Source organism: Colossoma macropomum, unplaced genomic scaffold (genome assembly GCF_904425465.1).
Source record: "Colossoma macropomum unplaced genomic scaffold, Colossoma_macropomum, whole genome shotgun sequence".
Classification (NCBI taxonomy): Eukaryota; Metazoa; Chordata; class Actinopteri; order Characiformes; family Serrasalmidae; genus Colossoma; species Colossoma macropomum.
Genome location: NW_023494786.1, coordinates 29,444,127 through 29,465,710, shown reverse-complemented (window position 1 = coordinate 29,465,710; position 21,584 = coordinate 29,444,127). Strand labels below are relative to the sequence as shown.

Here is a 21,584-nt window from a genome sequence, read left to right as displayed (position 1 = left end):
TTTCATGCACAGATACTGTTTATTTGCTGAATTCTGGGGATAATCACATAAAATATGGCATGAGCAAAACTTTTTATATTTTTCCAATATGTTAAACTCTGAAAACAAATAGAAATTGGGCACCAAACATACAGAAAACTGTCATATTTCAGTGTGTTCTCTGTAGAGAATATGTTAGCTTATTTTTTACATTTTTTCCAAATCAACAAAACATGTCATTTAGGTAAATATGTAGAACTACAAGTATTTTTCAGGTACATACTTTGCCTGTACATGCCAGACATTTACAGCACTACTTACACAAAGTTAACTTATAAATTTGTGGTCTTTACAAGTACTAAACACTCGGTGCATACTTTTCAGGTTTAATATATAAGTACAGGCTAAAGAATGTGAGATATACAATACAGTACATTATGGTATGTTTACTAGTAAGGTCTCTGTAATATTATGGAAACTGGACTGTAATATAAAGTCTAATGTTGTACAGAGTATTTACACATCTATCTATCATTTTTTCTGCCGTGCTTTTCACTCTGCCCTTTTGGATTCTTCAGTGTGTGTTTGGTAATCAGAGACAAAAGGAAGGTTCTGTGTCTTTTGTTTGTTGTTGTTTTGATTGTATAAGTTAGCCACTCCTGTATCCTTGTTACCAGGTAGTTGGGAATTTTGTTTGTTATCTTGTCTGTGGGTCAAACCTGAACTCTAAATTCCAGTTAGCTGTGTGTTGTAGTTCACTGCTTTGTAGATTTCCATTTTTGTCATCTGTGTTGTTTTTGCTTTATTCTTCCATATTTCACACAGCAACAGAGACATCACTTACCACTGCTGTGCTTTAACCCCTTCCCAGGCTTATTACATGCTAAGGATAAAACTTGGGCCCATTAGTGGGCCCATGGCCATGCGAGGGGTTTACCTAGATCACATCTATAGCATTATTTATGGTTCTAGATAGATAGATAGACAGATAGATAGATGAACGCTATGTATGGTTACACTCTGCATTCAGTATGTCTTGTTATATGGATATAATAATGATAAGAAAGGTCATTACTGTCTAATTTCTATGTACAAAGTGAAATTTATTTTACAGTGAAGTTTCCATCATATCACAGAGAACCTTACACTATGTACCTAGTAGAATATCTGGTAAATATCTACATATGATTACAAAGAGATAATAGGAAGTTACTGTGTAATTACTATTAACATATATAAAATTACTATAAATATTACTATAAAATTACTATGAACAAATTTACACGTTATTTTATAGTCCTTTTTCCATGGTATAACAGAGGACCAGTGATTATACCAATAATATGGATCAATTACTGTACTGGAATTAAGGTTCTTCCTCAATTTTGCTCTGTACATTTCTATTACATATATAAGTATTTACTGAAATGCTGAATCATTAAAAGCTGAAATACATCTGGTATTTTTCACATTAGTTACTTATTGTTACATATTAAACTTTTGTAAATATTTACCATTAAATTCTAAGCTCTGTTGTATATACCTGATACTTTTCACATATTTACTAATTATATGCAAACTATGAACCACAAAAGTACTGTTATGTCTTCCATCTTCCACTTCCATTAATTTCCTGAAGACTTAACCTAAATCTTAACCATAACTACTAGCCAAGCCTTTACCTTAACCCTAACGCTAACCCTAACCTTAACCTGTCTTCACCTTAAAATTTAATGATTTATGCTGTGAGGACCAGCTTGTGGTCTCCACAAGAAAGAAGGGTCTTCATAATATGTATAAACAGGTTTTGGTCCCCACAGTGTGGCTTGATCCTGGAACACACACACACACATGCACACACACACACACACACACACACACACACACACATTAGTGTATCAAACCCTTTGAAAAGAATAAGTGAAATCCAGTGCTTCTTGAAGCCCAGAATGAGTTTCTTTCTCGTCTTTACTGTTATTTTGGGCCACTCATCTTTTGCTATGCCAGATCCTCCAGATTTGAGGGGTGCTTTTCCCAACTACCACTTTGAAATTATTCCACAGGTGTTGTATTGGAATTGGAGATCTGGACTCACTGATGACCACTTCAGAACAGTCCAGCACTTTGTGTTAAACTATATCTATGCTTTTCATTTTTCTGGGCCCTACGTTGCACTGCAAAGTCTTGGTTACAGTTTATTTGGATGTTCCCCTATAGATGCTTTACAGCTCCTTAAACCATATATATATAATATATATATATATATATATATATATATATATATATATATATATGTATATATATATATATATGTATATATATATATATATATATATATATATATATTATTTATAAAACTCATCTTTGGCCCCAAAAAAGCTACTGTTCAATAAACAACAGCTAAGGAGCATTATTTTACTAAAACACAATTTTAAAAAAGTCATGTAAGGAAAAAGTACAAAAAAGGAAATATATACATGACACAGTTATTGATACATGATACCCTTTGCTAAAGATTTCTAATCTGGTTAGACTAGTTTAGACTAACCTTTGATAAATTAGAAATTAGAATCACCTGTGATAAATAAAGGGCTCATATAACTTGAATTAACCAATGAATGATGGCTTTAATGCCTATAAAAAAAAAAAACACTTTCCCTGTTCCCATTTCACAATGCTGAAAACAAGAAAGCTATCTGAGAGCATCAGAAGTGCTATTATCTTCAAACACAAGAATGGTAAAATGTATAAGGCCACCTCCAAAGTTCCTGATATCTCTGTTTCAACAGTGCCTAATGTCATTAAGAAGTTTATTGCTAATGGAACTGTCAAGAACCTCTTAGGGTCAAAGAGGAAAATCAGTGAGAAAAGTCTTCCAAGGTTGGCACAAACTGTGGGGAAAAAAAAAAAAAAAACGTGTAACATCCAAAGAGCTAAAGGCAGGCCTGGAGCAGTCTGGATTGATGGTTTCAACCCGTACCATATGCTTTAAGTTGACCCCTTAACAATCCAAGCTTATTAAAGGGACTTCAGTGTAAACTAATGGAGCTATTCTTAGGTTATAGAAGTGTGTAATAAAACTATGGGCTGGCCGGCAGGCTTGTTAAACCAAAAAGGACTTCATGGGTGAAGGCCAAGGAAGACCCTATTGAAAGAAAGACATAAGAAGGCACAACTGATCTTTTTTCAAAATGTATCTAGACAAACCAGAATCCTTCTGGGCAAATGCTTTGTGGACAGATAAAACAAAAATAGAGCTCTTTGGCAATGCAGACCAGTAATTTATTTATAGGAGACAAAATGAAGCTTATAAGCAAAAGAACACCCTACCTACAGTCAAACATGGTGTTTTAGAGGGAAATGTGCTTTCTAGTGTAAGGAAGCCAGGTGTGGGTAGAGGATCATGGGTCCCCCAGCATGATAAGGACCCAAGGCACACATCAAAAAGTAGAACAGAATGGTTTCAAAGGAAGTAGTGGACTGTTTTACACTGGCCAGAAATGAGACCTGATCTAAACCCCACTGAAGATCTTTGAAGAGACCTGAAATCTGCCATAGGGAAGAGATACCATGCAAATATCTAAGCTTGAATAGTTTGCGATAGAGGAGTAGGAAAAACTACCAGCAGACAGGTGCAAGAAGCTTGTAGATGGCTACCAAAAACATTTGGAGGCCATCACTGCTGCAACAAAATATTAGGAAAGGGACCATTGATAATGTCCATGTCTTAGTTTGTTTCACTTCTTTAAAATCACTTCCTGCAAGTTGAGAAAATTGTGGTTAATATAGTTAATAGTTTTAAACATCTATTAATATATTCTAATGATAAAAATGTGCATATTTCCATTTATTCATGAAGATACTGTGCATTTTATATATCTTATTTTTTATATGGCCAGAACTGCATGTGCAGTGGATCATTCTTTATGAAAAAAAGCCTCCAGGTGTTTCAGGGATGAAGGAGGAAATCTACTCAACAAAAAATCAATTATGTTTAAATTCTAGAAGATAAATGTTATCATTCAGTACAAGGACACCAGAATTTGAATTCAGCCTGTAAAATATGGATCCACATTTTTGATAATGAAATTTCAGTAGAAAAATACTTTTGTAAATATGTAAATTCAATAGAAATAGTAAAAGGAACATCAATATTTAATTTTTAATTCCAGACAAAGAACAATGCTGAAGACAGTATTAAACAAATAGACAAGGGTATAAACAAGCTTAGAGTTTTCAGAAACAGTGATAAATGTTCTCTTTTTGAATGCAGAATCAAGGCTTCAAATGCAATCATTTAATGACAGAAATGTCATTCAGTGTATCATTTATTCAACTAACATTTAGCTAATTTGGTAGTTGATTTCTCAAACACAACAATACATAAAATGAACATGTGTGTAATTGTTTTGCTTTGCTTCACAGATGCAGTTTAACAACAGAAAGAGATCAATTTAAGCAACTATTTGCAACAACTTTGCAAACAGATATGTTATTTACAGCTTATATAAAAAGAAGAGAATTAAATGGTCTAAATGGTTAAGGACTGATATGTGGGTGTTGAATGCAAGACTGGAAACATTAAAGCATTCTAGTAGTTGTAATCCTGTTTCTGAGCCCTGCACGGAATACAAAGGTGAATGAACATGGACAATATAAAGGATATTACAACACACTAATACTAACTGGAAATCTTTGTAAAAAAAAAATAAAGAAAAGAAAACTTTTGCAAACAGTAATCTGTTGCTCAGGTAAAATAAGTGTAATGTTGTTGTAAAATGACTGATAATATCTGGACAGGTCTGTTTTATCTGTACATTAGCTTAAGAATGGATTTCCAGAGCTGTAAAACATCTGAAGTATTGCACTTTGCTGATTGAGCCTGATTTATGAACTATGCTGTATCAGACAGCCCCTGCATTCTGGAGTCTCTGGCCTCATTGTCCTTTAGACAATACTGTATCTGAAGTGAGGGACTTGATTGCAGAGCTTCAGTCAGAGCAGCATAGCCTTCTTCGGCAATGTTGCAGTTGTACAGCCTATAAAAATGTAATGTTTTGTTATCTCATCAGTATTTTTAGTATGATTCAGGTTTTATACTCAGTAATGTACATCCTTATAATATATCTTAGACATCTTAAATCTTACACATGTTGGGTGACAAATCAAAAGAAAGAAGAACATTCAGTGTTGTAATAAGGTGAATAAAGCTGATCACATCCTTCACTGACATTTTCAGTCACCTGAGGAACAGTTGCTCCTCTGCATACTGTACCAATGCAAAAGCATCACACTCTCTGAATGTGCACTTCTGACCACAATTTCCAACCTTATTTACTGATGTTTTTCCTCTAAATCTAGATGCAGATGTTACTTCGGTCACTAGACATCTAGATCCAACATTAAAGTCTAGGGCCCGTTCCTCATTTTATATGTTCTTTATGTTAATTGCTTAAATGTATCATACAGTACACCTCTCTGGAAGCATCTGCACTTATATTTCTTTATTTTTTTCTTTTTCTACAATTTGGTACCCTTGTGTATATTATTTACTATATAAATGAAGTGAAACATCAAACAGCATTAAAACATTGATTTTAGTCTCAAATCACTTTAACACAAGGATGTTAGATTGATAAATGCCACCCTGTTAATGTGCTGTCTTGTAATATATTTGGTGGACAAGTATTATTAAAAATGAAGATATTTCAATAGTCTTACGTAAGATTTTGTAGTTTACAGTGTGGGTTTCCCACTCCAACAGACAGCAGCTTCGCTCCTGAATCTTTCAGGTCATTAAGACTTAGGTCCAGCTCTCTCAGACATGAGGACTCAGAGCTGAGAACTGAGACCAGAGTTGCACAGCTTTTCTCTGTGATGCCACACTCAATTAGCCTAAAAGACCATAAAATACATTGTGCTTTACCAGGTAAGTGTAGAACATTGCATTACAATTAGGATATTAATAGACAGTATCAATTTATCTCATTTAGTAAAGTTCCTTCATTGAAACTCACTTTAGAGTGCTCAGTTTACATGAAGCCTTCTTTAATGCATCAGAAAGCACTTTCACTCCTGAGTCTTCAATGTCATTCTGGCTCAGGTCAATCTCCTTCAGGTTTGAGGAGTTTGAATTCAGGACAAGAGCTAGAAAACCACACCCTACACTCGTAACACCACAGTTATTAAACCTGCAGGAAAGATAGCACACAATTATATTAAAGAAAGTCAATGTTGTAAAGATTTGAATTGCAGCTTATACTTGTTATTTTACAGGATATTCTTTTTAGAATAAATTATAAAATTACATTTTGGACAGTTGGAAATTGTGAACCTCTTCATTTAACCCCTTAAATATCCAGGTTGCATTTGCAGTTCTAGATTCCAGTGTTCACTTTCATAACTACCAAACTTATATTTTAGTTTCATTGTAGTTACATGTGGCCTGTACTAAAAAGATGCCCTGAGAAAAAATGTCTCTGTGACTGTCCTGAACTTTCAGAAAACGTCTCCAAAAAGTTTCTCCCTGCCTGTCAAAGGGAGGCTATAAATCAAAAGGAATCGAAGCTCTGGACTCTGTCCGTGGCTAAGCCCGGCAGAAGCTAGAAAGAGCTAACGTTCTATACAGCAGCTTTAATATTTGTGGATTTGAAAACACATGTGAATTCTGTTAATTTACCTTAGGATCTCGATGTTACACTCTGTGCCCTGCAGTCCTGGGAATTCCTTTATGGCATGTTTCTGATTTAATGAGTCCATGAAACGGTAAAGCAATTTTGTCATGCTATCCCACACCAGGACCTGCTCTCTCTTACACAAAGGGTTTAAACCACTTTCTTCTGTAATACCAGAGCAATTCAACCTGCAAGAAAAAAAACAAAAACAAAAACTTTTACAGCTTAAGGTCAGCGCAGGTTAAGTAGTATTTTGTAAAGCTTTCCGAGTAATTTCTATTTACATTTCTATTTGGATGCATGATTTTAGCCACTACTTAATGAGTTGGTAAAAGCAGCATTAATAACCCAAGTTTAGTCCATATATGTATATTGACAAAATGAAAAACCTACAATTTTTCTTCCATAGTGTCGCCTTGGATTCCAGTACAGAGCACCTTCACGCCAGCATCTTGCACATTGTTGTGACTAAGATCCAGCTCCTTTGTGGCTTTCATGATGGGAAGAGCTGTAGCTAGTGCTGCACAGCCTTTCACTGTGATGTTACAGTTATTGAGCCTGGCAGAATAAATACAATACAGTTCACCACTGTAATTTTAAAACCTAGGAACACATATTGATGGCAGACATTAACATCATTAAGATATTTTCTTTAAGATGCATTTGTTTTTATGGCACAGCAGGAAACAGTTTGTGGAGTTTAAAATACTGATATAAGTGATTTCTCTGCTTTGTTTTACCCTTATGCCTCAACTGGTAGTTATATATTAAAGTTTAAATTAAAGCATAAAGGACCCTGTACAATGATGTATAATAAAATGTCTCCAAACCGATTGGACAGCACTATAAATCAACACACTGAACCCAAATCACACTACTTGGTCACCCAAATAGTAATAGCCAATATTCCAATAAACACTACTTGTGAGAAACAGAAATAAGGTGCAAGAAAATGATAGCAAACTTGGAAAAAAGCATCTCACAAGTTATAAACACACATTGACTTGGTGTAGAATTTGCCATACATGTTCAAATTACTAAAAAGTTTTCTAAGTAAACAGGATGTTAATAAAGGAGAATGTTTCCATTGCAAAATAGTTGACCATGTGAAATGTGTTCCATTATGCTTTTTTTTATTATTTTTTTTTGTTACAGATAATACATCTATTTTAGGTGTGATTTTGCTTTCAATGTCATGTCAAAAATATCTCAAATGTTAAAGATTGTAATGATTTTAAATGGCTTTATATTCAAGTCAAAAGTGAATATTACAGAAATAATGTACTTCTGCATTAAAAAAAGACTTACCTGGCTGTCTTAGACATCTTGATTAAAGCCAACAAGTTGACAAGAGCTTCATCTGAGGTGCCATATTTATTAAGTTCAAACACATCCAAGTTCTCATCTGACGTAACTATGATGAATACTAATGCTGACCAAAGTTCAGGAGATAGGTTGTCCTCATTTAGGTTTCTGTTCCTCAGGAAGGTTTGGACTTCATCTACAAGAGAGCTGTCATTAAGCTCATTGAGACAATGGAAGCATTTGAGAAACATATAAGAACAGCAGGTCCCTTGAATTTGTTTCTTCAGATAGCTAATGGCTTCTGTTACAACCTCAGGATTGCTGCTTCCCTGTACCAGAAGGTCTTGAAGGAGGTTCTGGTTGGACTCTAGTGAGAAGCCCATGAGAAAACGAAGGAAGAGATCCAGATGACCACTCTCACTCATAGAGGCTTTATGAACTGCTTGCTGGAGCAAACTTAATATTGTTAAAGGTTGGTTAGATTCACGGGAGTGTGAATTGAGCACATCTTGCTTGTGATTGTGGAAGGACAAGAACACATACAGAGCTGCAAGGTGTTCCTGAATGCTCAGATGCACAAAGCTGAATACTTTCCTCTGGAAAAGTCCAAACTCCTCTCTGAAAATCTGTGTGAAGACTCCAGAGTACACCGATGCTTCTCTGATGTCAATGCCACATTCTTTCAGGTCTTCCTCATAGAAGATCAGATTGCCTTTTTCAAGCTGCTCAAAGGCGAGCTTACCAAGCTTGAAGATCACTTCTTTATCTGTGACTTTGTTGTCAGAGTACTTTGCTTTTTTAGTGTTGATCTGTGTGATCAGGAAGTACGTATACATCTCAGTTAAACTCTTTGGTATGTTATCCCAACCACAGTCCACCACCATTCTCTCTAAAACAGTGGCTGCAATCCAACAGAAGACTGGAATGTGGCACATGAGATAGAGGCTCCTCAGTGACTTCAGGTGGGTAATGATTCTGTTGGCCAGGCTCTGATCAGTGATTCTCTTCCTAAAGTAATCTTCCTTCTGTGGATCATTGAATCCTCGTACCTCTGTTACTCGATCAACACATTCAGTGGGGATCTGTTCAGCTGCCGCTGGTCGAGAGGTTATCCAGATTTGTGCAGAGGGAAGCAGATTCCCCTTGATGAGGTTTGTTAACAGGGTATCTACTGTGGTTGTCTTCGTTGCATCCCATAAACTCTCATTGTTCTGAAAATCTAAAGGAAGGCGACACTCATCCAGACCATCAAAAATGATAAGAAGAGAATGGTTTGTAAATTGGGGTGAACTTGCATCGATTCCTTTCATGAAAAAATGCTGAAGAAGGTCATTCAGACTGTATTTTTGGTCCCTCATCAAATTTAGCTCCCTGAAAGAGAGTGGAAATATGAAATGGACATCCTGATTTGCTTTGCCTTCTGCCCAGTCCAGAACAAACTTCTGCACAGAGACAGTTTTTCCAATGCCAGCCACTCCCTTTGTCAGTACAGTCTTGATGGGCTTGTCATGTCCAGGTGTAGGATTGAAGATATCATTGCATTTGATTCGTGTGCCCCCCTTTACTCTTTTCAGTGCTACTTCAAAATGGCTTGCACCATGGCGACAGCTGTGAGCTTCATTCATGCTTTCCACAATGTAGAGCTCTGTGTAGATCTCATTAAGAGGTACTGGGTTTCCCTGTTGTGCTGTTCCCTCAAATAAATGCTGATATCTCTCTCTAAAGATTAATTTCAGTGTTTTGCTCTGTGCCTTCAGGGTGTCAAATCTGTAAAATAATACAACATTTTGTACGATGTTAGGTATCATTTCAATCGAAGGTAAAAATGTCTACTAATCTCATGACAGCTATGTCCCAATACTGAGTTGTCTATGTAGACAGTATTTTTTAAAAAAAGACCCTAGTTAGTAAGACTTGTAGACCCCGGTGTGGGTTAAATACCCTAAACTATTAAAAATCCATGGCACATTAACAAACAAGAAATTGTGCACTTTAAGTAAAAATATAGATTGAACACTTGTACTTTTACTCAAGTAGTTTTTTTTGCCAATTTTGTTTCAAATACAGAACTATTGTCCAACCTTGCACCATTGCCACTTTTATTTTTGAGTGTAGGACTCATTGAGTTAATCTGTAACTTTCTTGCTTCCTTTCTAGTTACATACTTGGCAGTCTTTACAAACATAAAACATTGTTGAAAACCCTAGTGTTCCTGTTAGCTGAGGTGATTAAACATCAGCTGTATGGCCTAAAACACTTCAAAGCTGAACTTTCTAAATATTACGCCAAGGAGATTCTACCCGTCCTGCTTGATTTAAATGAAAACTCCAAAAACTATGGCTTTTCCCTTTAAACTGTATAACTAGGCTACATCTCTCCCATTCCTTAACCCAGGGGTCGGCAAGCCAAATATTAAGAAGAGCCATTTTGTCCTTTCAACAAAAATCAATCCACCTTGGGAGCCACACCATTTTATGTCTGTTTTATTGAAGTAACATTTTACCATATTGGCTGTAAATATGTTTCAGCTGGTGCTAATGTCCTAGTATAGGCAAAAAACCATATATATGAATGAAAACAGACTTATTTTGCTCTGCTTTAAGCTTTAACTCAGCTATAGCTGCTTTTTTTGCATCTCTGGCAGGAAACTTTTATGCAAAAGTAGTATAGTTTTTTGTAAAATGTCTCTCAACATCAAGTGAAGTCAGCTTCTTATTCACCAACTTCTTTTTTGAATTTTCTTGTTCCACCTTAGATGTTGACTGAGGTGCCAGAATGTAACTGCTGCACCATTTAAGGTGGAACAGGAAAATTTGAACAAAAAGTTGGCGTACAAGAAACTGACTTCAGACTTTTTAGTGTTTGACAGTTTTTTGCAGATAAACGTATCAGGAAATCAGCTGGAGTGATTATAAATGCAAATAAATCCACTCATCTCTAAATCATTGATGTTTGTCTTAATCGTTCTCTTTGCCCTTTCATTAGCTGCTGGTTAGGTGAGACTGTTGTCTGCATGTCCATCTTCAGGGTTAAAGCAGATATGCATTAAATCCAGCGTTTAAGACCATTTATTGTTAAAACTGTGTTTGAATGATCAGCAGAGCTTTATTTTACTGTAAAGGAGGATTATTTTATTTTTGCCTAAAAATCTAATTCTGCTGTGGAGCTGCAACAGGACAGTAAAAGCCACATGTTGCAGACCCCTGCCTTAACCAAACAAGGATCCCACCAATGGCCCAAGCTACAGACCAAACTTGCTTATCAGTTTTGATAGAAAGATACTATCAAAGGTCTCAAAACAACTGGACTGGGTTTTGCCTTATCTCGTGCATCAGGACCAAGTGGGCTTTGTTTGTGTATTCAGTTCTTCAGATAACATTAGATGTTTGAATAATATTGTTTGGGAGGTTTGTAATGAATAATCGCCTATTGAAGCACTCTCTTCAAATGCTGATAAGAGATTTGACAGAATAGAATGGCCTGAGGTAGCCGTGGTCATGAATGTGGTCATGTCTCCTTATTTTCTCTGTGCAGAGGCACCATTCAGGGCTTCCCTCTCTCTCCCTTGCTGTTTATGCTCACCTCACATTGGAGCCTTTAGCATAAGCTATTAGACAAGATTGTCTAGATTGCTGCGTTGCTGTTGACATCTGGTGTGATTATTCTCTAAATTGTCTCAACAATCAAGCACTTTTAAAGCTCTATGTTTGTTAAAATACTGCCTTGGAAGACTGACTTCTGAGTCAGTGAGGCAGCTTACTAGGTATTGAAACATAGCATGTGTTTACTTCATTACAGTTCTTCTCCAGTGTTTACACCAAAGTTTAGAGTATCATCCTTTATGGGCTGTCTTGGTCTAGAAGTCTACAAATGCTGTGTTTCACTGACAAAAGTGAATTAAATGGTATGGAAATGAAAATACCAACAACAACATGGTAAAACATAAGTTTGTGATGTGAAAAGGGCATAGAAGGTTCGAATTCCCTCAGCAGAAAACATAAAAATCTTCTATATTATAGATACATTGAAATTTAATAAACCAATGGGATGTAAAAGGAATTATGCAAGATTTAAGGTCACAGTATTCTGATGCACAGAACAAATGGCAGACCATTAGATATACTTCTTTTTTTCCTTACCTCTCTGTTGGTGTTAAACGTTCTTCACTATAGTTGATTGGCATTTCCATTGGCCTATCAGTCTTTACAGACACACCCCTGGGTACAAGTGAACAGGTTCTTTTCTTCTGCAAACTGTCATAAGACATTACATTATTATTTTATTAATAGCGAATAGAAAATTTAGAGCTAAAAGGGAGATTTAAGGTGGCAGTAAGCTCTTTCTTGTGGTAGTAAATGTTCTTCACAGTAATTGATTGGCATTTTCATGGACCTTTCACTTTTCAGAGACACACCACTGGGTACAGGTGAACTGGGTCTTTCCGGCTGAAAACTGTCATAAAAGCATACATTGTTAATCTATTAATGTTAAATGGTGTGGTGTGAAATGTAAGCTAAGAATGTGTGTGTAATAATTAATAATAAGAGAAATTGATATGAATCTTAAAGCAAGGCACTACGGACAAATTTGATTTTCTTTTTTTCTTCTTTATTGTGAGTTTTTGTTTAACAGGTATTATAGTTCCAATCCATTACTGATGTTCCCCCAAGATTTTTTATTTTTTTGTATTTGAAGCTTTCCAAGAAATTATTTTTAGATGTGCAAATGAGACATTATCTAAGCAAACATAAATACTTGCACGCTTTGAAAAAAATCTAGTCCTCTGATGTTAGAATTAAAATAGTGTAGAATTAAACATTGTTTAGAGAAATGCTTTAATAATTTAGGCTGGAATCTCACACACTGTTATTGAAAATGCATTTTAAGATAATTTCAATAAAAAATCTTATAAATCCATCTTTTCCCAATATATTGTGAAATCCTTGTGTAACATCCTTCAGAACAGGGCTACAAATGAAAATGTAAAATTTCATAAATGCATGTTTCCAAAACTGAATTTTTTGGTACTGAATGTATGAAAAAAAATATGAAAATACAAAAAAACAAACAAAAAAGTGATTTTTAGAAAACCAATTTATTGTAAGAATTAGCCTCAAAACTGTGTTAGCTAAAAAGATCTCGGGGAATATATGACATTTGTGGGAATGTTGTCCTTATTGCAAATGAAGTAGATATACTAGGAATACCTTTGCTGTCAGGTCTAAACCTTGTATCTCTAAAATGGTACCTTTTGCCAACTTTTACAGGAGAAAGAAAAATGTAATTTAAGTTAATGTAAAGAGATTTTATTCTATAGTACTTTATTCTATAGTAATTTTAGATTATTTCTATTGGCCCATTCATCAACAAACATTCACACAATAAAAAGGAAGCTAGCATTTTGAAATTATGTCAATAATCAAAAAATGAGATCTAGGCTTTTGTTTTGACAGTGATGATACACTAAATAGATTCTACAGGAAATTATGTTTTAAGTCATACATGATAGATTTTACTGAGTTAAAACCTTTGATGAATTTGCACTTTAACAAAATACAATTGAACTCAAGTGGATACGTGGAAACAAAATACACTGAAATAAACATTTCTGTTGAGTTTTGACATTTTAATGATTACAGTGAAAATACGGTGCAATTTATAAAAATATCTGAACAAAAGGATTGACAGGACCAAAATCATCATTTCAACACGTCTTTCCGTGAATGATGAATGGAATCCAACGAATGCAAAGCTGCCTCGGAAGCATGAATGTGCAAAGTTTCGCTCTAGTCTAAAACGTTTTTGTTCATTTAGGGAGTTCATTCTTGAACAGTGATCAACAACCCATCTCCTGGAGACTTTCCTGCATAGTTTAATTCCAACCTGCATCTACTAGGCATCTGATTCAGTCAATCAAGCACTTATGAAGAAGTTAATTAGCTGGACCAGGTGTGACAGATTAGGGTTGGAACAAGACTCTGCATGTTGGTAGACCTCCAGGACCAGGCTCAGTGACCACTGTTCTGGAGAATTTTAGATTTAAGGGCAAGGTTTAATCTTAGCATTAGTTTCAGAGGATAAGATTAAAGTTTAGGATTAGGTTCAGGGCTAATGAGGCATAAATGTTCTTAAACTAAGTCCATACCTTTCTTTTTGTGGTAAAGGTTCTCCACTGTAATTGATTGGCATTTTCATGGACCTGTCACTCTTCAGAGACACACCGCTGGGTACAGGTGAACTGGATCTTTTCAGCTGAGAACTGTCCAGAAAACACTGTGTTATTAATGTATTACACTTTTCTTGATCATTTACACATTGATGTCACAAACTAAGCATGAAGCATTCTTTTGCCTATTGAATGTCAACGGCACAAAACATTTTCCATTTTCATCACAAAATTCTTAAGTATTTTTTGCAAAACACACAAACTTTTAGCACTAATTTAATTATAGACGTTTTGCCATCTTTTGGGTAGATTAAGATGGAAAATGCATACATTTGGAAATCACTGACAGAACTCTGACTGCACCTCAACAAACTCTGCAGTTCTATATTTCATTTGCAGTGATAGTGTGAGGAAAGTAAGAAAAATGTAATTTCCCATGGAAAACAACATTCGGCAAAGATAGACTGGAGTCTAAAATGTATGCATGGCTTCTAAAAGTTCTAGCTACTCCTCTGATTTTCCTTTACATAGATTAGCCACCCAAAACTGTTTGTTTAAATTATTTGCAGTTTTTCTCTATTGCTAAAATATATTTAACAAAACTGAGGTCAACTTGCACTATTTGGCTATAGAAGCTAGTATTTTAAAACTTCCATAGCATGCTATTTAGGGATTAGGGAGTTGTTTGAGGTTCAGCCTTGGTTTGATGCCTCTTAAGACAGATCTGACAAAGCATGTAAGACATTCAAGCGACATTCTTTAGTCTTTATATTGCAGTTTTACAGTGAATCATTTCATAAGTACTTTAATTCAAGCCTGTGATATTAATGTAGCTTTAGCTTGTTAGCTAATTGAATCTCCTAGTTCTAGTTAAGAAAATAAGTTGTCAGCCCCTCAGTTTAAAAAAAAGTTTTTGTGAGGTGGCACAGTAAAACAGAGTTCAGATGGCCTTAAATGTGTATATTGTTTATTTTCTGATGACTTTGAACATGGATCTGCCATTTAGATTTTAGGACCAGAACTTTCTATTTTATAAAACTGATTTTAAAACAACAGACCTACCTACTGAGATGCATGCATTTCAACACAGTTCCACACTGTGATATAATTATACTTTAGCACATTCTAAAACTGTTTGCAGGAAACTATCAGCAGATAAAACATTAGACATACAGCACTAATGAAGGCTGAAACCTGAAAGTGTATTTTGTGTTTTTTTATTGTTGTTTAGTGAGTGATTGAAGGGATTTAGTCAGTTGTGATGTATGGAAAAGCTTTTGTGTCATGTGTTTAGTGTTTTGTGGAAGGTGGACCATTTTGCAAAGAAAAGTCATTATTTTGTCAGCAAGCCTCTGTTTGGTCTTGTGTGTTAGCTGTCACCTCTGAACAGACAAAAGTGTTCAAGCAACAAGAGAAAAAATGTAAACCTGCCAGGCAACATTCAGCCAGCAAGCTTCCGAGAAGAAACAGGAAAATAAATCACAAAAAAAAACAAACACAAAAAAATTTCAACAGCCTGCTTTGTTAAACACTGTGCAGTGGAGCAAGCTGGAGCATGAGCAGAAAGAGGAAGACGGGGAACAGTAGGATGAAAACTTCATTAAGGGGATGTCCCTGGTTAGCATCTGCACTGCCATCAGTACGCATGGATTCTTATATCACTAAGCTTTACTTGGACCAAAGAATGCTATCAGTTCTTCTTGTTTTCTTTGAAACTCTGTGCAACAGTCTTATTCAACCCCAAGCAAAAGATCCACATGTTCAACAACAGCAAACACTTCACACTAGGTTGAGACAATTCCCCTAGCTAATTCAGGCCCTTGGACGGCTCCAGTATCAGCCCCTTGGCCCGCTTTGACCTAGAACCTCATGCTAGGCCAGCTCCAATCCCTGACTCAGCTCCACTCCCTAATCTGGCTTTTGTGCCCATCCCAGGGAGTGTTCCTGTTCCTGCCCCTTTGCCTGTCACCATCTCTATCCTGCTTTTTGTCTCCAGCAACGTCCCAACTTTTTCCATCCTTGTTCCAATCACCATGTATGTTTCTTCTTCAAATCACTGTCTCTGCTCCTGTATGTGCTTATAACATGCAGATGTTATACAATCACTACCTAATTCTCTTGGTAGCCCTGGAAGGTTGCAGGGGCTCCCTGAAATCTTCCTGTTATGGCCTGCAAAATTATAGATTTCTGATCCTGTAACTTCCACATTCTTTTCCTGTTCACTGTTGAAGCGTTTTTGTATGTATGTGTTCCCACCACTGTCTTTGTCCCAGTTCCTGTCTTTTTTTCTGTCCCAATTATTGTCTAATTCAAAACCCAGACACCTAATTTCAAGGTAAAATCAATTATATTAACATGCTTTGCAAGTTGGTTCCTTGTAGCAATAAGTGTCTCTGTGTTAAATCCTTACAATGTTTTACGGGCAGTCCACTAGTGGTATTTTGCATTATTCTACATCAAGCACTAAATTCAGAAAAATTAAATTAATTAAATTTAAGGATAAAATTAAATTTAAAATAAAGATTTGGAATTAGATTAAATGGGCTAATGAAAGAACATAAGTTCTTACCTTTCTTCTGGTGGCAAAGGTTCTCTACTATAATTGATTGGCATTTTCATGGACCTATCACTCTTCAGAGACACACCACTGGGTCCAGGGGAACTGGGTCGTTTCAGCTGAGAACTGTTCATAAAACACTTTTTTTAGGTATTACATTTTTCATGTGTAGTTTTTGCACACTGACATTGTCACTGTTCCAGCTCATGCCTTTCTTTTAGTCCTGGAATATCATTACTTGTGTGGATTAGTTCTGTTAGTCTGACTGTTGGTTCATTGTTTCTGTTTTACTTGTTTTCCTCAGGCATGCTACTGAGTGTTCCCTTCCTATTTTGTTTTTATGGATAAAGACAGAGACTGCATTCTCAGGTTTCTTGTTGACTCCAGCCTCCACGTCTGCTCCCTCATTACAAAAGAGTGGTTCATATTTTGTAGCACTTAAAGGTTCTGGAGTTTTTCTTCATTTAAAAAACGAATAGAGTGTAAAGCAAAAATGAGGACTCGAGTCAGACTTACGACGTGTGAAATTTCAGTCTGAGAAAAAAACACGAAGAAAACTTGTTTCTACAACTAGAAACCTTAATGTGGTAAATGAAAGAAAACTTTTGTTGCCGATCTTATGTGTATGAGTTGCTTGTCAGTTTTGCTAAGGTTGTGTACAGTCATCACTACATTGCCATTTTCTCAAACAGCTCGCAGTGGCATCAGGTTCAACAAAACTTCAAATACCAAGCCTTGCATTGTACAAAAACCTTCAGTCTGGTGGACAGAATAAAATACTACATGCAGTAAATTTGAGGTCTAAAAGAAAGAAGAAAACAACTTGAAACAGCTGGCTAGCATGTAGTTTGAATAGCAAGTATGCTAGCTAGCACAGTAGCTATAAATACCTTCAGCACTTGCCAGCTAATCCAGTTGGGGTTTTAGTAAATTACAGATCTAATTCCTTTAAAATTTTGTAAAATGTCAGCTGGACTAGCTATTGTGCTAGTTAGGTAGCATGTACTTATAAACCACAGTCTTACCAATTATTTCAAGCTGTTTGCCTTTTTCTCTTTATACACCACAATTACTGCATGCAGCTTTTCTGTTCTGTCCTTCAGACTAAAGATTTTTCTGTATTCAAAAGCTCATTATTTGAAGAATGGTTGAATCTACCAGGGTTTATTTGGGTTTACCTTTGTACAATGGCACTGCCTGAAGCTAATAATGAGACTAATCTGAAATTTGACTGAATTGACTAGGAATTGAGTTCCAGAGACAAAACCCGGATTCACATCCCTGGATTCACACCAACTCAAATTCACACGAATTGAACATTTTTGGTTAAAAGTAAGTACTTTTTTCAATAAATTTGTAACAATTCTCTGCAGTTTCTTTTTCCTGTCTATGCTCTACATGTACACAACTAAGCCAACAGCATACTGACAATGACCACTTTGTTCTCAGTTTCTCAGTCTACTGTTATTTATAGGATAAGTATATTTTAGATTTTCATTTAATGGTTTTCATTTTTAGAGAAATGTTTTTGGGCATTTTAGAGCAGAGATGCTTCCATTTTTGTTTTTGCTTCATAATTTTAAAAGTAATTGAACATGATTAATATTATATTAATATTGATTCATACAATATTAATATTTATTAACATTGCTCTATTATTAATATATATCAATATTGCTCTATACAAGCAACCTACATAAACATTGTTCCCAAGAACAACAGTTTATGAATGACTCAGCCAAAAGTGGCTGGAGTAGGTGAGGTTTATTGGAACAGTTGCTAAAATGTCTGGTAAATTAATGCAAAACGCAATTTACCCCTAACAAGCCATGGGCCCACTGGCTTTTATTACACACTTCTATAACCTAAGAATAGCTCCATGAGTTTGCATTGAAGATCCTGTGATCTCTGAATAATAAGCCTTAGTAAGAAGTAAACATGCAGTGTTAAGGGGTTAATTCAATACAATTCTGTATTGTTTAAAACAGATGAACTTTCCAACCTAAATACATACATTTATTTTTATCTGCCTGATAAAAATTTTAATCTATTTTGTTTACATAAAATCTTCAGTACACTTTTGAAACACTGCTGTTTAGAATTTATATTGGGGGATATGGACTATTCTCATTTTTACTTTTGGAGACTTAGTTGTAATTAGTTGTGCGTTACAACTTAACTTGCTGCGTGGAGGCTGTACTTTACCTCATGCTGTGAATTATTTACATGGCTCAAAAAAGTGGCTAATACACACAATTCAGTAATCAAAAAACACTTAGTGTGAAAAAAGTTACTTTTATGATCTAACAACAGGTGAATCTGGAGAAACATCCTCAGTTTGCAGTGAAAATTCGCAGATGACAATGGGAATTTGAAAACATGACCAAAAGCACATTCCACTTCAACCTGTTTGATTACATTGCACCCTGCGTTAGTCTGTGCCCCACTGTCCTTTGTAAGCAACGGAGAAAAACAAGCAATTGAGCAAACCTGTAATATTTATTAACTGGGACTAAAAAGGGATGAAGTAAGATTTAAGGTATCAGTAAGCTGAGCTTCAGCTCCAAGGAAAAACATTCAGTTCTTACCTTTCTTCTGGTGGCATTGGGTCTTCACTGTAATTGATTGGCATTTTCATGGACCTGTCACTCTTCAGAGACACATAACTGGGCTCAGGTGAACTGGATCTTTTCAGCTGAAAACTGCCATAATAAAAAGTATTATTAATTGATTTAATATTCAATAATCAGAGTTTTAAGGAATGGAGTATGATTTAAAGACCAAATTTAAGCTGAAACTAATGGAGGTACATAATGCATAAATGTTCTTGAGGCAAGTTCTTACCTTTCTTCTGGTGGCAAGGCTTCTTCATTGTAATTAATTGGCATTTTCATGGACCTGTCACTCTTCAGAGACACGCCACTGGGTACGGGTGAACTGGGTCTTTTCAGCTGGAAACTGTTTAGTTTGTTTATTAATTTCAAAACCTTGTTGATAATCGTATGAACACGTCAAATATCACATTAAATGAAATAATGTCATTGAAATGAATCTATGAGGACTAGAATAGGAAAAACAAGTTTTTCTCACCCATCAACCTCACTGACAAGGCCATGGTCCAGTAGCTCTGGGTCAATCATTGCAAAGCTAATGTCCCTCTCTTTCATCCCACCAGTCATTTTATTTGGATATAGTGCCCCATCATACATAAAGTTGGTCAAGGATAAAACACAGTGGCAAAAGCCTGAGAAAAAGGACACGGTTCAGAATGAGGAAGGAGTCAGTTAATAAAAACATGCTAAGCCAGTTCAACAACATGTTAACTGCTTTTTACAACGCTGCCAAGTTTGCTGTGCTAAGCATTACATAAACAAATTCTACTTTTCTCAAATAAATGCAGACAAATTGCAAATAAATTACAGTTAAACATAATACAAGATAAACAAGGTATAAAACAGTGATGTTTACAGAAAAATAAGGCAACATACCATTCCATGGATCCATAATATCTTACAGTGTTCACTGTATAAACTGCTCAAACTACTCCTGTAAGCGTTCAGTGTCTTAAGAAATCTGACCATTGGTCATACTCTACACTGTCCATCACACAACCTTTTACTCTCCACTCTCTTCAACACTTACCATACACACTGGGGTATCCTTTCACCGACCTGTGAAGCAGAGCTGAATTATCTGATGGTAGATGTTCTCTTCCTGATAAGATTCCTCACAAGAAAAGGGGTGTTTTCCTTTTTCAACTCAACCAATCATGAATAAGCTTCTCTTTACATATTTACATGCCATATTTACCTCCTTGTAAAGGACAAAGGCAGCACTGTACACCACTCAGCTCTTCAGCTGGAAATTCTATTCAATAACAGCACTAATTCTTAGTACATGGAGGTCAGTTCTGTCGATTTTTGTATATGGAATGTTTCAGAAATTTACAGTTTTATCTGTAGAAAAAAATCTGTTTTTCCTTTACATCAAAACATTCTATATTATAAAACTCATAATTCCAATCTGATTAGTTTAGCCATGTTCAAAGCTGTTGTAGAATACTTGATACAGGCACACCTATGACCACCTCCCCAGCTAAAAAGAGGATAGAGGGCAACTGTTGGCACGCTGACAGCAAAGCTAGTGGCCCACTGGCTTTTGCTCAATGTTTTATGGGCAGTCCACTAGTGGTTAAGCAGAGTATTTGAGAAAAAGACACTCATTTTCCATTCTCAGGTCTTTTTCCTTATTTTTCCATCATTGCTGTCTTTTGGAGTGCTTTATGAAGTAGTTTAGTAAATAATTTTAACTGAACACTTATTAATTGTGTGTAAAGTGTAATTAATTTTAGGTATTAGATCATTTTTTTCTCAGTTGTTTGTAAGTGTCACGCCTCCAGGTCTTTTCCCTGCCTCCATCAAATCCACACACTACAATTTCCATGATTCTCTGGACTCTTACACCATGAACCCAACTGATCATGAGCCACTTCCCAGATTGAACTGTTGTCAGCTGCTTCTCATTATCCTCTGGGTGTAAATACTAAAATCTGTAGAGTTTCTTTGTGAACTATTGCCAACTTTATTCATTGCATACTGGGCGTTCTTTTCTTTGTCTGATCTTCTTGTATTTATGACCTTTTTCTCATTTCTCATTTTGTGTCTTTAAATTCCACTTTTGGTGTTGTTTGTCTCGGACTGATTGCTGATTTGGCTTTGACCCACACGTGTGCTTGACCCTCTTTTTTTGGTTAGCACTCATGTTTGTATTTCTACTCTTCACAGTTCTTAACTGGCCTGGCTTAGACACTCCTTTGGTTAAGTCGCTCTTTGTTAACAAGTACTCTTTGAACTTTTACACCTGCGAGCATCTGGTTAGTCGGTCTAACATTACAGTAACATTT

The 21,584-nt window shown here is 35.7% G+C and overlaps 1 protein-coding gene across 1 annotated transcript; it reads right to left on the bottom strand.

The window, feature by feature from the left end:
* Window positions 1-4,289: 4,289 nt before the first annotated feature.
* On the bottom strand, window positions 4,290-20,371 carry LOC118804690 (protein NLRC3-like). The gene is made up of 13 exons (XM_036565277.1): window positions 20,324-20,371; window positions 19,772-19,925; window positions 19,526-19,639; window positions 19,270-19,383; window positions 16,694-16,807; window positions 14,104-14,217; window positions 12,098-12,211; window positions 7,962-9,725; window positions 7,047-7,211; window positions 6,659-6,841; window positions 5,997-6,170; window positions 5,701-5,874; window positions 4,290-5,018 (listed from the first exon to the last, which is right to left on the bottom strand). The coding sequence occupies exons 2-13, from the start codon at window positions 19,888-19,890 to the stop codon at window positions 4,874-4,876; spliced, it is 3,294 nt and encodes a 1,097-aa protein (XP_036421170.1). The 5' UTR covers window positions 19,891-19,925; window positions 20,324-20,371; the 3' UTR covers window positions 4,290-4,873.
* Between the last annotated feature and the right edge of the window lie 1,213 nt (window positions 20,372-21,584).